The sequence below is a fragment of the Haemorhous mexicanus genome, chromosome 2, assembly GCF_027477595.1.
Source record: "Haemorhous mexicanus isolate bHaeMex1 chromosome 2, bHaeMex1.pri, whole genome shotgun sequence".
NCBI classification, from domain to species: Eukaryota; Metazoa; Chordata; class Aves; order Passeriformes; family Fringillidae; genus Haemorhous; species Haemorhous mexicanus.
Window position 1 is genome coordinate 95255974 of NC_082342.1, and position 16380 is coordinate 95272353.

The window sequence follows — 16380 nt, forward strand, 5'->3', positions numbered from 1 at the left end:
GATGATGACTCTGCTCCACTTCTCTGGGCAGCCTGTTCCAAATGCTTGAAACCCCTTTGCATGAAAAAAAAAAAAAAAACCAAAGAAATTTAATGTCAAATCTAAACCTCCCTTGATGCAACTTGAGGTTGCTTCTTCTTGTCCTGTCACTTTTTTGGAGCTTGGTGGACTTGAGCTTCTCTTTTCAGGCTTGAAAAGATGGTTCTTTTCACAGCGAGTGTCTCAGGGACATTTAATGTGCAGCCCCTAGTATTGAGTGGCTGACCTTTTTTATTATTCTTAAATTGGAAATGAGAATGTGTTATAAGAAATACATCAGTGTAAATGTATCCTTAAAATTTATAGAGTTGGAGGAATTTGGATGCAGAATTTGGATACCATAATGAAGTAGACATGCAGTTGACTACGCAGGGTGCAAATTCCAAGAATAACCAATAATATGCTGTGTCTCATGCAACACAAAATTATTGGAATTCGTGAGCTTCTCATATATGATACTGTTTGTTGTGTTTTTCCTGTCTGCACAGGATTGAAAGAAACAGTAGTGGGGGAGGAAGAGATGAATGTTTTAAAGAGTATCAAATATCTGTACACAGAAGTCATTACTTGGTTTACACAGAGCATGGCTTCATTTGGTAATAGACATAACCAGCAGGAAGAAAATGCAATACTTTGCTGAAATATTACTTATAACAGGAAAATGCTGTAGTTGCATATTGCTCTCCCTTTCTCCAAATGCTGTCAGAGGCTGATATTTCACTGTGCCTGAATGACTGATTCATTGTGTGGGAAGCTGCTGCTTACCTGTCTATTCCAGTTATATTTACTTCCTTATGGAGAGATGGAATGTGAACCTTCTCTCTTTGTGGAGACCAAAGCATTTTTTGGACATGTTTATACTAGAATAAATTTATACTGGAGGTTATGAAACAACTAGAATTGCCTTTTTGTTTGCCCTGTTTGAACTCCTACCACATAAGTTAATTATGCATTTTGAGGTGAAGACTAAAGAATGAAACTTTCAGGAACACTCAGAATTCACCCGATTTTTTTTTTTACTGCAGTGGTTTCAAGATGGTTTTCCATATTTTTTAGTAGAAAAAGTAATTAGAGCATTACTGAGCACATGTGAAAATCCTACCTGTAAAATGTGCATTTGAATGATATAAAAGATTCATACCTTTTTTCAAAATGCCTTAGGAGACCAGCTTAACACGGAAAGTATTTTATTGCTTAAGAGATAAACAATTGCAGCAACCAGAACCCAAGAGTGTTTTTAATTTCAATAAAAAACCCCCACAAAAGGTCAACTAGTGCTTTAAAATGTTGGTGCAGAAATCAGAGCAGGGCACTGCAAGCCCACGCGTCTTTTGCAGCCATACTTCTGTTGTATAGGTTGTTCTGTTTTTCGCATGTGAGAGTCACCGCATAGCATCTGTTAATGCATCACTGAAATGAAACCTCTCGTACCTATGGAGGAAGTGGTGGGATGCACTGCGCTTACTCATCCCCCGCCTGTCCCCACGGGCTGTTCGGCCGCCGGCAGCGATATGTCACGGTGGCACAAAGAGGTTGCCAAGCAGCAGCTGCCTTTGCCAAGCACCTTGTTTGGAGCCGTGACTGCTCCGCACACGGCTATTTGTGGCACGGAGTGAAATGCTCAGCGGGCTTGGCAGGCCACCGAGCCGTCTCTGTAAGAGTCCCTGTCTGCCCCTGGCAGCATGGACAGCCAGGTTGGAAAGCTGTGCAGAGAGAGCAGCGTGGAGTGAGGCGGCAGTCATCCTTCAGCAGGGATTAGGCAGTGTGCCTGTTTTTGCTATTGTTTACCAAAGCCCTTCTGGTAACCGCAGTGGAATGCTTCTCCCTCCCTCTTCTACCATTTCCTTAAGCACCTTCCCTACCACCCGTTTTGGCTTCTGATAGGATCCTCAGTGTGCCCAGAGGAGACTGTCTTTTTCTTTCATACCTACCTTTTCTAGTTAAACACTCAACTTCTTTTCTCCCTAACACTGCATAACAACAGGCTGTTTGCTATGTTTTGTCCCATTTCCCAAGGAATGCCCTTGGGAAGCTGCTGCTGCTGCAAAACAACCCCTTACATACTGCTCACTCCCCATGGGCAGCTTCACCTCAGAGTAACCTAGAATTCCCTAATGAAAATGCAGTGTATTTTTAACAATGTATTTCAGATCTTGGCAGCATGCCTCCTACAAAATGTCAGAAAAGAGAAGGATGGCCAGCTGCTCTGGATTTGTGGATTACCGGACCTCCACAGTAGAAGCTGTGTTTTGCTTTAGTAGCACAAACGACCTTTTTAGACATGTGTCAACCTCCTTCTTGTTTAATGGAAAAAATTGGGAGTCATTCCTCCAGCAGCAATGGTAATATGACTGGAGAACCAGGCAGCTTCTACTTATTGCCCATATGGAATCCCATTACTTTGAAGGACTTCCTGACAAAAACTAGGAAGATAAAACCAAGCTTTTTGGATGGACATCTTACTGCACTAATTTGCTGTACTACTTGCTTTGCTATAGCCATGCAGAAGACTGCACAGTAGCAAGCTGAAGAAGCAATCATATGTTTTCTTGTTGACCAAAGAGGATATGAGGCAGCAGAAGTGGCTTCCAACCACATTGGTTACCTGTGGATTTCAGGTTACTGCAAAATTGTAGTAGTCCACCAGGAGAAAGTCTCTACAGGACACTTTTGATTTGCAGCAGCATCTTCTCAGGAGAATTGTCTGTGATGTGGGACAAAATATAGGAAAAGAGTTGAGAAATTGTTGAGAAAATGGTGATAAGAGGAAGAGATAGGCTGACTTGCTGTTTATTATCTTAGTAGCTTCGTGCACCTTTACTAATCCTGGATAAATCAGCATTTTTAGTCCACTGCAGTCAGTCTTACTGAAGTTTTTTATACCCACAGAAGCTCAGCACTGACCTGTGCAAAAAGTATTGGGAAGCAAGAGGAAGAAGAAGAACTGGCATCACTATACCTGCATGTCTGTTGGCAGACACTGCACATTTTCATCACTCATGTTTCAGAGAATGCAGAAACCTTTTATTCCAGGACTGCAGTGGTGCTGTGGCAAGATCTTTGTGGCCTCAGGCTACAACCTGAATGTTGCTTCATCTGCAACTTGCCCCATGATAGATAAAAATAGGGCTTGAGTTGCAGCCAGGCTGTGTCAGTGGTGAGGGTACAGCCTCCTTAGCCTGTTAGAGCTTGACTTCTGGTAGCTCTGGCATAGGGTGAATAATCACACCTACAGACAGGCAGATGAGCAGGGTCATGCTGCCTGGGTCCCACCTACGCAGGGAAATAGCTTGCCTAGGGGGTTGCTCCTTGTTGAGGGGAAGTGAAGGAAAGACACTGACCAAACCCATTCCACAAATTTGTCAGCAGAAGCAGCAGCATAGGACTGTGTTGGCTGAGCTGCAGGAAGGTGTCTGCTGGCAAGCTCAGGCCTGCATGGAGAGTGGCGTGTGGGCTGCTGTGTGCTTGCTGAACAAGCTGTCCTAGCTGGTGCTGAGAGATATGGCCAAAAACCATCACCAACCAGACCCTCCATGATAGGTCCTAGGGAAGGCGCAGGTATATAAGAAATTGTAGCCTCGACTGGACATTCTGTCATATCCTGTGACAGTACTACAGGAAATGGCCTCAAATTGTGCCAGGGGAGGTTTAGATTGGAGATCAGGACAAATTTGTTCACGGAAATGTTGTCAAACACTGGAACAGAATGCCCAAGGAAGTGTTAGCATCACTGTCCCTTAAGGTATTTAAAAGATGTGTAGATGTGGCACTTGGGGACATGATTTAGTGGTGAATGTGGCAATATTAGATTAATGGTTGTACTCAGTGGTCTTGAGGTCTTTTCCAATCTAAATGATTCTATTATTCTCTGATCTTAGTTCTAGTTTCTCTGTTTGTTCCTGTTACTCATCTCCTTCTTGTTATCCTCTGCTTCCTCATGCCCCCTCACTGACTAGCAGATTTTTCAGCTACCAGTGTGCTGTGTGTCACGAGCACAAAGTGCATGCAGTTCTGCAGTTCAACTGATTGCTAACAAGGCTGAGACAGTTCAACACAAAAGTTAATTATTCCGGAGGGCTTCCTCTTCTGCAGTTAGAAAGTGGTGGAAGCTGAGTATCCCAGATCTCTGACAAGCACTGTGCTTCAAAGAGGGAGAGCTTGAAGGAGTCTGAATTATTAGCTGGAAATCTTTCTTCAGTTAGTGTTCTTACATTGGACAGTTGTCCTAAATGCAGCCCATCACTGGAAATAAAGGTTTGGTTTTCCTCCATATAGTGTCCATTATGGCACACCTGTCAGTTTTGTTAATGGCCTGAGAAACACAACAGAAATTAAACCTCTGTCTGTACCTACCCCTTGTCTGAAGTACTGACAGGAGGAAAGACACATAGATAAATTCAACACATATGACTTAGAAGACACAAGTGGAGCATTAAAGGCCATTTTTACAACGTAGTTAACACACTATGACATTAAAGCAATATTTACCTGGAGACAGGAGTCTTCTGTTCCTCCTTTCCACTGTTGGTTTTCCCATGGTAAAATATTGTTGAACTCTGCCTCCATGCCCCCTCAGCAGAAAGGAGCTGCAGCCAAGTTTGGTGGTGAATTTATTTGCTCACATAGGTTACTCACACCACAGCTCTCCTGGGCAGCTTCTGTTAGCTGCCAGCAGCAAAGACCTTTTCCAGCATCCGAGTCTACGTGAGGGCCTGGCAGGGGAGTGTTCTCGTCTGTGCACAGCCAGCCTCAGTAAATCTCAGCATGACAGGCTCACAGCCCTGCTGCTGAACTTTTAACTTGAAGCTCTAGCAGGGTGCTGAGTAGCTCCAGCTACATGACATGAGCTGTGAAAGTAAATCACTTTGCTGGGATCAAGGGGAAGTCCAGCATATTGTTTTGCGGACTTTGCCTACAGCTTGTTTGCAGTGTAAGGATAGAATATATACACTTGGGAAAGCAGTCAGAGCAAGATGGACTTTCAGCGCAGAACTCAGCCCTTCCCCATCCCGGAGGATGAAGAGGTTGCCTACAAAGTCGCTCCCAATGCTCACAACTCCGCAGGAAATGAAGGCGAGAAACCGGTGTCAAAATTGCAACGTAGGCACAGTGAAATAAAACTCTACAAAGAGTTTTGTGACTTTTATGCAAAATTGTAAGTTCGTTCTGTTCAGCTTTGGGGTGTAACTGCAGTGACATTATTGGTTTATTGTACATAATGTATTTTATTATCTGGGGCTCAGGCTGTGCAAGCTGTTCTCTCATCCAACCTTTGCCACTGTTCCGTTTGAAACATTGCCAGTTGTAACTGTCAACTAAAATTTGAATTGTTACTTTAAATTTCATCATTAATTGCATCAGAAACTTTTATCAGCAGTAAAAATGGTGTTGGAATTTTTAAAGTAGTCTCTCTGCCTTCAGGTTGTTTGCCACTTATTCTGGGCAAATGGATAAACTGCTTCATTAATGCAGAAGTATTACATACTTCACTAGTTTTACATATATGATGTGTTTCAAAGTGAAGCACTTTTTCCTGAGGAGGGAAATGGTTCTCATTTGTTTTTGAACTTTGTTTCATGTTTTTGCTTGGATTATACTTTACATACAGCAGTGCTTAGCATCCTTAATGCTTGAACATTGTTGAAGTGATGATGAAAGATCCCAGTTTCTCTTATGATTATTCTTCATTTGGATCGATAAGGAGGATGGGGAAATTGACTGAGGTTTTGCCCCACAGAAAGCATACACAGTCCATGAAGACCATTGGCAAGCTTTATAGTTGATCACAGTTTATGTGTATAGTCACTGCAGTTTGTCCATAGGTCTGTCTGTTATGTATGGGTTAGACCATCCTGCATCTGATCTTCATGTGAAATTTGCCCACTCATTTCACTGTCAGGGCAGTGGATATTTGGATTGCAGTTGCCGTATTCCTTGTTGTCTGCAAAGATCAAGAGAGAGAGAAAAAAAGTGCCAGCTAATAATAACATGTCAGATGTGACCTTGTGTAGGGCTCTTCTGTGAGACAGTGTAAGAAATAGATAAAACACATTCCATTTTGAACCACGTGCTAGGTGTTTGCTTGCTCCCTTGGATGATGTGCAAGGAATGAATTTAATTCCTATTGAACATGGTGGGAGCCCAGAGGTCTTATCTACCCTTGAAGGGATAAGAAGGAAGACTTGGCATATTGCAGAGGACTGTGGACTTTGCACTTACAGGCACAGCATGATATAGCTATCAAAATGTGTGCATGCATGCACACGTGTTTCAAATAATGTCACTTGTCTAATAACCTTCCAGAAAAATTTTGAGTCAGTGGTTTTGTCAGCTGCCATCACATTGTAATGAAACTAGATGATTGCCCTATATTTGCTCTCTGCTACCACCATGCTAATACCATGGTATTAGGGCAGTGGGATGATCCTGAAAGGCAGAGCTTTGAGAGTCTAGAGATGAGTGACAAAATGTTTCCAAAGGAAAAATCAAAAGAGCCTTTTTCTGGCTTTAATTAACTGAAACACAGCTGTACTGTCTTCTGCAGATGTGGACAGCTACCACGCTGCCATTTTTTCGGTCCTGTGACTTTGAGAGGCAACCAAGGTTGCTATTTCAATATTTCTTTGCATCCCTGGCATGGGTTTGCCAGCTTGTGTTGGCCTATGTGTGGGGCGCTGTGGGGCAGCCAGAGCATTCCTACCCTCCCCCTTGGCCCTGGAGTGGGCTGGCACATGATGAGCTGAACTCCCTGAGATAAACCTTAACAAACCAATCAAAAACCCCATGACTTCAAACTAAATTTATAAAATTACTTCAAGCTATGCAGAGCTCATATAAAGGATAATTATTTAACTACTATTTTTTTCATTAATATCTGCCAGACCAGATTCTGCACACTCTTTCATATTGTTTATTAGAGCTCTGAACTAATGCTGTTATATATGTATATTTTAGAATTGATGTATTTATATATGTATATATTAGAATTGGTTTACAATAAATCGTTTATGTTTTCTTGTGTGATGCCAGTCCTCCATCATTAATATTTGCCCTTGTTTTCAGTAATTTTAATGTACATCATAATTTTTATAGTACTTTGAATTGCCTGTCTTTTTTCATCATAAAAAGCTTGTAAATGTGTCTGTCGTGACAACGTTTCTGTTTGGGGTTTTCAATAAATTAGAGCGTATCACAAGGATTTTGTTTCTAAAGAGTTAGGGAGCAGGGCCAAGTGGTAGCTTTATTTCTGAGGAGATGCCACAAGCCATGAAGTTCATTGAAAAACTTGTGTTGAGCAGCTTAGCATTAGGTTGATGCATTAGGTTTGGCCTGGTGGCGGGGGGGGGAAAGACTCACGACCAGTGTGGTTGTCTATTTAGGCTAATTTTCTTTCTTTTTTTTTTCTTTTGAATGACAGCAACATGGCGAACGCACTTGCAAACGCCATCTGTGAGCGCTGCAGGGGGGGCTTTGCCCCTGCCGAGAAAATTGTCAACAGCAATGGTGAGCTGTACCACGAGCAGTGCTTCGTGTGCGCCCAGTGCTTCCAGCAGTTCCCTGAAGGGCTCTTCTATGAGGTAAGCGGGGCAGAGGAGCCCTCCTGTCCCCATACCCCATTCTCTTGAGCCTTCATTCGCGTAGCAGAAGTAGCTACAGGCAGGTAGATAGCTTAGAAACTCCCATGGGAGGATCTGGGCTCTGAAAGAGTGTGCCCAGGAAAAGGAGAAAAAAGCCAGGAGCATTTCTTTGCTAATTTGGAAGACATCAATGTATATAATGTTCTTTAAATGTGGACCTCGGTGTTATCAGTGCTGAGAGAAAAATTCCTGGAAATCTTTTTCTCAGTGCAATTTTTTTCCCTGAAACTTGTGAATCTGATGTATCATACCAGAAATACATAGGAAACATACTTCTTAGAGGAGAAAGTCATATAGATGGAAATCCCAGCATCCTGTGGTCCATAGGAGGTTTATCGCTGAGTTGAGTCCAGTTTGGCATTGGAAAAGAGATGATCTGTATGTGAGCATGCTGTGATCCAAACCAGACACGGCCAGTGTAAGATCAACTCTTAAGTTTGACAGTCTAAAGCATTCAGAATTTTCAGTTCTTAACACACTTTCAGGGGTTAAGACCTGATCACATTAATATTTCTCAGCTCCAGGTTGATTTGTCTCAATCAGCTTAGGAGGGTATTTTGGAATAGGTTTCATTTTCTTTTACGTTCCTCTATCATGGGAATTCAGAATATGGCTCAGCACAAAGTGGTAATGAAAGCTCTAGACTGGTTCATAAAATACAAAGTGATTAGTATAGGGAACAATAGATGGTGTGAGACAGGGAATTACTGTCAGAGAGATAAGGCCCTGCTCGAGTAGCTTACAATCCATTTTCGGGTAGCAGTTACAGGATTTGTGTCATAGGATGATCTGAAAAGGAAAATGAGCAGAGTGTAAAAGGAACAATTATGTGCTCTCACATACAGGTGCCATCCTTTGGCAAGAGCACAATAGTTTATCTTCCATTTCTAATTTTATAGAGCCGTGTTATGCGGTGATGGGGAGAGGCTGAGGGAGGAGTGTGGATTGCAAAAGAGACTGGCTAAGGGGATTCCTGGGGATTTGGTTTTTCTCACCTTGTTTGAGGATCAAAAGGCTCTAGACGTAGTGTTACACAAATTGTAGTAAATTAGCCCCTAGTGTTCCATAAGACATCAAAAGGTGAGCTGCAAGGCAGAATTAATTAAATAGAAGCAAAAGAACACCCCCCCCAGATACTTAACAAGTTGTATTACAATTGTTAATACATTCTGAGCTGACTCAGGAAAGAGTCCATCCTGACTCGTTAAGACCTGAGGCAAATATAAAGTGATACAAACGCTTCAAAACGAAAATATTTGTAATTATGTTCATAAAATTGTCTTAAACCAATAAAATGTATTTTCTCTTATAATGAATACTTTATTCGTTCTTTTTCTGACTCAAAAAACAGCGAGTCATTCCAGGGACCTCTTTCAGGAAGCTGAATGGTCCTTAAAGATAAAAGTTTGGGAAATCATGCTCTAGGCAGCCTGTATCTTCTAGAGGAGACTACAGTGGAAAGAATGTCCTTCTTTTGGACATAGTTCAGGAATGTTACAATCTCTCTGTGTTGCTCATGGGTGGCCATACCTGAATTTCCCTGGCAGAGGCAAGTATCCTAGTGGTGCTTAGATATACTGGATGTAGACATTTTGCTTCCTACTGCTACCTTGTTAACATTCATATTCATGATGATTGGTCTTTGAGCGCTCTCTTACTGAAACATGCTGCTCTCAAAGACAGTAAGTCAGAAGTGAGTGCCAGGAATTAAAATAATACTGTGTGCTAAACATGTTTCGGCTAATGTTCCTAGGGGTTTTTTTCAGGCTGGGTAGCCTGAGAAATGTTACATGGAAAGTGGAAAGTTTCATTTAAGGATAGATACTTCTTGCTACAATTATTCAAGAGCTAAAATAGCATTGGTTAGGCTGAGGATGCTGGGCCTGTTCAGACTCAAGGAGAGAAGTGAGAGGGAACCTCATCAATGTATATAATTATCTGAAGGGAGGATGTCAGAGGATGGAGCCAGGCTCTGCTTGGTGGTGCCAAGCAATAGGACAAGAGGCAATGGGCAGAAAGTGATGCACAGGAAGTTCCACCTGATCATGGGGAAGATCTTCTTTACTGTGCACTGGTATGGGTTGCCCTAAGAGATTGTGAAGTCTTCCTCACTGAAGATACTTAAGAATCATCTGGGTGCAATTCTGTGCAGTGTGTTCGAGGATGACCTTGCTTAAACAGAGAGGTTGGACCAGATGACTCCACCTCCAGCCTGACCCATTCTGTGATGCTGTGAGAGGAAGGAAAGCCCTGAGCAGGTAGAAGATGGGCTTAGGTTGGTGAGTGCTCAGGAGTGGCTGACAGTGCTCACGGGACTTGAGATAATCTGTATCACTGTCAAGAAAAACTGTGACTGGAGACGATGGGCAGAAAGCACATCTTCCTCAGACTGGCTTAATGCAGTCTTTGAGAAGATGGATGTGTTTAGAGGTGTGGCCAGGTAATGTGTTTTTCTCAGCAGGTTCCCATGGGTAAACACAGGCATTGTTGGTTGCCCAGAATGAGCTTGTGTTTACTCTGTGCCTGGTTTAGCTAAGCTAGTATTTCTTGGAAATGATTTCCAGCTCTTAGCAATTAGGAAGGCAAATATTGTTCCCCTGCCTAATGCAAGCCTTGCAGGGTTCCCCCAGTTAGTTAGTCATTAAGCTGCTTATCACACTTGCTGTCAAACGCTGCCATGATAAGCCTTCACACTGTGTTCCATGGGTGGGGGTGAACTGATCAGGTCTCCTGTGCTGCAGGACTGATCTCTGGGCTGCCTTGCAAGCACCCCCATCAGCACAGCTCGCTGTGCTGTGGCACTGGAGCCAAGTCACTCACAGGCACAAGTGGTGTCCATCCCCTGCCTAGAGTCTGCATAGCATAGCAGGGGTTTTGTGGATGTCCTCTTGAGCCTATGTTAGAAATGATAGTTTGGATTCCTGAGACCTGCATGCCTAATGCTGCACAGAAACTGTGGGTACGGTGTATTTGATTTGTGTTCCAGTCTGCTCAGTAACATCATTTTAGCAAGTTTTTTTATGCACTCAATTTAAATAAAAATTAGCACAAGCAGATTCCAGTAGAGTTCTCTGTTCTTTGCTGTTAGGTGTGAAGTGGCAGCAATTCTGGTCTGCTTCTACTCCACCACCTGGAAGATGTGTATTGCCTAGAGCTGCTGTTGTAGAGTTTCTCTACAGGTAGCAGTGCACAGTCCTATACTAATGGCAGAACAGATGTTCATGTTTGTTTCTATTCTCAAGTGTTTTCTTAAAATGATGTTTACCAAAAGCTGCCTTAGAGAAGCAATCTCTTAAGTCTCAGTTTTTGTGCATGACTTCCCACTTAAGTTAGCTAAAAACATGCAGGTAAGCTGAAGGTTATTTCACAGTGAGATGTTTTATGCAGGGCCATTCACCTCATGGACCTTCAGTATACAACAGTGAAACACTTGCTTCTGAACTATGTACTGTAAGATTTGTTAGAAAAGCTCAAGGCATTCTGTGATAATAACTGCTGGGTCATCCACAAAGGGCAGCACAAAGGAGCAGAGGTTGAAAATAGAAACAAGACTGAATGGAAACCAACCTGCCTGATGCAAACAAAGAAGGGGAAAAAAACCTGTTTGGTCTGTTCAGATCAACATGTGGTGGCTTTGAAATCCAAGCAAACCTAAGCATCCCTCATTGGACCACCTGTTTAAACAGAACAGGAAGCTTACAATTTTTTTCAGTTTGGAAAGGACTTTATCATGCAGGAAGCAAGCACAATTCACAATGAATGAGTAATTTCCATTACTCCTTGAGAAAGTAATAGCCCTGTACCTCTCAATTATTATTTTTTTTAAAGCCCAAATTAAAAAGTAATTTGTTTTAGAGTATTACACTGGAATTGCACTTTATAAATTTCTGACAGAGACTTCTGAAAAGGTCTGTACTGAGTTAATATCTTTCTGTTCCTAATAGGTGCAATTCAGGTTTGGCACAGAAATTTTCTAACCATAAATATCTAGTGAAATGTTTTGTTAGATCCCCATCCTGCCAGTTGCAAAAGTATTTATTATATTTATATTGTATTAGATGCTTGTCATTTCATATTATACAACAGGTGATCTTGAACCACATTTCTGTATTTTCTGTCCATGCACAAAACCTTACTTTCTAGGTAGTATTTTGTGCTACTCACTTGGTTTTATCTTTGGCCCAGTGAAAAGAAAGGAGCGAGGTTTCCTGCTGTCCTCCTTGTTCCACTGTTTAAACTGAGACATTCAAATCCAAACGTTTTATAGCATACCTGATATTGTCCACCTGATTTTGACATGCTCATTGGCATTTGTATCTAATAATAATGGTGCCTGAAGATATCTAAACATTTCCCTTCATTTCAGCACATATTTGCCTACATGTTTTTACATATTCTTTGGTTAAGCTACTAATGCAGTGCTATTGAATCTTTTTATTCCATATGGGGTTTTTTTTCAATGGGAGCTTGAACTATAGGTGAACTTACACAAGCTGTGATAAAATTCAAATCCCTTAAAATCAATTTAACTTGATCGATGTAGTGAACTTTGCTCTTTAATATTTGGACTTTATTATCTTAAGGGTCTTTCCCTACCTAAATAATTGTATGATTCTATGAAATAAGCATCATGAAGGAAAAGGCTTATTTCCCTTAGTGTTTTGGCTGAACTGCTCTATAAATTGCAAAGATTTCTGCCCCTGGGTGTTCTTCATACCCCACCCTCCACCCTCTGGTATGCTGGGTCATTCTGGCAGGAAATGTAGAATGAGGAAGACATCAAATAGGTTTGGGGAAAATGCTTCTCCCCTCCTGCTGGCTAAGGCTGTTTGTTAGCTAATTTCCTGCTCAGAATGTGTTTGATTGCTTCAGTTTCAGTAGTCTGTCAAAATTCAGACGTCTCTTGTGTTGTAAATGGGTGACAGAAAATGCCTTACACTCTCAGCAATACTGGAGAAATGGATTGCTGTTAACACTACATGCTAACTAGTAGGTGAATTAAGGTGGGTGGATGTAATGCCTGGCACATGTAGCTCATGGTCTGGTTGTTTTTTCTCAGCCCCTCTTGTTTTACAACCTAATTGTATCTGGAAACACAATAGGCTGTTACCACATTTATGTTAGATGCAAGTTCCTCATCCCTCTTTCTATTTGCAGTTTGAAGGGAGGAAGTACTGTGAACATGATTTTCAAATGCTTTTTGCCCCTTGCTGCCATCAATGTGGTAAGTTTTAAGGTGAAATACTTCATACAGATCACAAATGTGAGTGTCACTGGGGGAAGATGTGCTGCCCTTGTATCTGTTTCCTGCTTATGTTCAGCTGAGCATCTGTACTTCAGGAATGAGCTGGACTTCAGAGAAACTGGGGAGTTGCTTTTTCTAAAGGTCATAAACCAGTAGGATTTAAAAATAAAATTTTTTAATAAATAAATTTTTTACTAAAATTCTTTTAGTAAATAATTTAGCTGTTAAGCCAATGATCCAATGAACAAACCATTCATAAACTCCTGATTGTAAATACAAATATATATAATACTCGTGATTATTTATATCTGTACATCTCTATGTGCTGACATTTGTCCCTTCTCATGTAGCTGAAACCATGCAACAAGACTTTGTCATCTGCTTTGACTCTTGTAACCCACCTGTGCTGTCCTACTTCACAGAACCTGAGATAATATTCATCAGCTAATGTTACAATCAAGTGATGGTCAGCTGGGCCCCCGCTGATTTTTTTGAAACAAATACCTTTCAGGCTTCAGTGTCTAATGTCCATACTGAGGGCGGCTTTCTATTTGCCACTGTTGATGTAGATGCTTGTGCATCTGCTGCACTGTAATCACTTGCATGTTTTCTTTTTCCCCCGTGTGTGACACATTTTGCTGGGCCAGAGCTGGGAACTTATTATTTGACTATTCCCTAATCTGTTCTAGAAGCCCTTGTGTTTCTTTGGCACCTTTGGCAAGGTGCTAAAGCTTTAATTTATCTCTGTGAGGCCTTTCCTTTTGTGGAGGGAGTTCTTGAACACCAAGGGAGAGCGAAGCTATGGAATTATGAATTTAAGGCTGCAGATGTGGACAAGCAGAGGAAGAAGAAGAAATTAGTTGGTGGCAATTTGTGAGGAGCTATGCTGCCTATCTCCAGGATTTCTCCTGCACAGTTGACACAGCTCTACCTTCTCCAATCCTCTCTCCTCGTATTGCCAGCTCCCTTAAAACCTCATCAAGGTCCTGCCCAGAGCTGGGCTTTTCCACTGCTTGTACTTCATAAACACAGACAAAGTCAATGGGGCTGTTGTCAGTGATGAGGCCTTGAGCATTCCTGACATGTCTGGAGTCCATTGGATTTGTTCTTGCAAATCCATGACTTTGTGGGAATGCTACCGAGTCGCATGCTGTATGTAATCATCCACACCGTTACCTGCCTGATCACTCCCCTTTAGCAGCTCTTGGAGTCGTTCCCCAAAGCCAGAACTCAGCCTCTGACAGCACTGGGAAGCTGAGCTCCCAACCCATTTTGCACTGCTCAGAACCCCTGACTACACTGTCCATCAGCATAGAGAACAATTAGGTCACATGTGATGGACGTCACTCCACTGCCTGTGCAGTACAGTCACACTGCATGCAAAACACTAGTTCTCACACTGTTCTTTAATGCCTTATGGTGCAGGACTCCTTGTGGTAGGTCAGAATTTGTGTGTGTTGGATTGACTGTTGTGCAGCTTCACTGCACCTTTGCATTTGGACTCCATGGGAGTTTTTCTGCAGGATGTCCACAGCCACCCAAGCTCAGTTCTATTGTGCCTTGAGTACAGAATACTTCAAGGCTTGGTCCTAGTGGAGTAGAAACCTCTGCTGAGTACATGGAAAGTTAAAATTGTCATACTCTTAAAGAAAAGAAGGAGAAAAATGATTAGGACGCAAGAAAGCCCTTATTATATTAAATGCTCCATACATTTCTTAACAGCTTGGGAACAGGTAAGTAAAACCAGTGAAGGGACCAAAATAGGATTATTTCAGGGAGAAGGTGGAGTGTGCATGTAGAAGACTTGTAGATAAATAGCAGAAGGTCCTCTATCAACAAAAATGTTTTCTTTTAACCCCTAACCAAAACCAACAAACAACCCCAAATTTCCAGGGTTTGGAATCAGAACTGTGATATTGAAAGCAATGTGTCCTACCAGATTTTGGGGTAAGGAAAGAAATTACGATTGTAGTCATTGTAGTGATTCATTTATGAGTTACTTTTAAGTTTGCCTAGTATGGTGTTTTACATCCTGGTGTTGTGTTTCTTACAGGTGAGTTCATTATTGGTCGTGTTATTAAAGCCATGAACAATAGCTGGCATCCAGAGTGCTTCTGCTGTGATATCTGCCAAGCAGTATTGGCTGATATTGGATTTGTCAAGAATGCTGGCAGGTAAATCTCCACCCTTCCTTCTGTTAACTCATCATAAATTAAATTAACTAATAGTGGGACTGAGGGGTTTTGGTTCCTGAGGCTTTCCAGCTCGAATGGAGCAACTGAAGTATTTTCTGTAATACAGTCTAATTGGGCATCACAAAACCTTAAGATCTTATAATATTGACATTTTGCCTGCTTCAACACCAGGTGTCGTGGCAAACATTTTCTTTACCCAGTGACCTTTTGGGGTCATTGTTATATGTAATAAAAGAAAAAACTTTCAGATACAGAAGCATTGTATATTTTTTTAATAAAAATGTTTCCTTTCTTTTTCCCATTTGGTTCTCCAATTTTGGTCTAGTTTGGCACCATATTTAATAACAATTGCTTAATGTTCAGTGGGACCCTTCACAGAGTAGGATATTTTTGCTGGCTATGATCAAAAGAACTTTTTACAAGGGGATTATATGGCCATTGGCTTCTTATGTATAATACAATATACAGAATTATCTACAAAAGTAGGACCTGTGTGCTCATACAGCTTCTAATCTAAATTTTTAAGATTTTGAAAGTAAAACATTAATCAACGAGAATCTATAAGAAACCTTGTTTTCTGTGTTTCAATACAGCTTTAACTCAGGTGAAGAAATGATACCCCTGTGATGACAGAAAATTAAATGATCACCCTGAACTTGGGCAGTCATTTTGGTGATTTGAACTTGATTTGCCTTAGCAAGGAAGTTGTTTTAACAAGAGAGCTGATTGAAATGAGGTTCTGAGAGATTTTTTGGTTTATATTTTGCACTGTAGTACCTGATAGCAATACTTACCTCTCTTTTTTTATGCTGTTTCAGACATCTCTGCCGTCCTTGCCATAACAAGGAAAAAGCCAGAGGCCTGGGAAAGTACATTTGCCAGAAGTGTCATGCTATTATTGATGAACAGCCTCTCATATTCAAAAACGATCCTTATCACCCTGATCATTTCAACTGTGCAAACTGCGGGTAACCTGAGTTCTGCAAAGGGAAACAGGGAAATGCTGGGCTTATTTGCTTCATCAATTTAAAATGAAAATTTTTCCTGTACAAGTGACAGGAGGGGATGGGGTTTGGATGTCTTGTGTCCAGATATGTGTTACTGCTTTTGGTTTGTGTGGTTCAAACAACAGCTGACCTGCTGGAGACTAAAGAAAGATTCGACTCTGCAGGACAAGGCGGTACCTTACAAAATACGAAGTATCAGCACAGATATCATTTCTATAGTAGTGAAATGATAGCTCACTATTCTGCCAGGGGAGAAG

At 41.5% G+C, this 16380-nt stretch overlaps 1 protein-coding gene across 6 annotated transcripts in view; it reads left to right on the forward strand.

Moving 5' to 3' along the window:
* Window positions 1-16380, forward strand: part of LIMS1 (LIM zinc finger domain containing 1) — a 69247-nt gene that overhangs the window by 44960 nt on the left and 7907 nt on the right. For 4 of the 6 annotated variants that reach the window (XM_059839598.1, XM_059839597.1, XM_059839599.1 and 1 more), the window contains exons 2-5: window positions 7457-7616; window positions 12834-12900; window positions 14975-15095; window positions 15935-16084. In XM_059839598.1, coding sequence (XP_059695581.1) covers window positions 7461-7616; window positions 12834-12900; window positions 14975-15095; window positions 15935-16084 — 494 coding nt within the window. In that variant the 5' untranslated portion in view covers window positions 7457-7460. Of the gene's footprint in view, window positions 1-4954; window positions 5195-7456; window positions 7617-12833; window positions 12901-14974; window positions 15096-15934; window positions 16085-16380 lie in introns of those variants that run through there. The other 2 variants (XM_059839601.1, XM_059839595.1) reach the window with 2 other exon arrangements.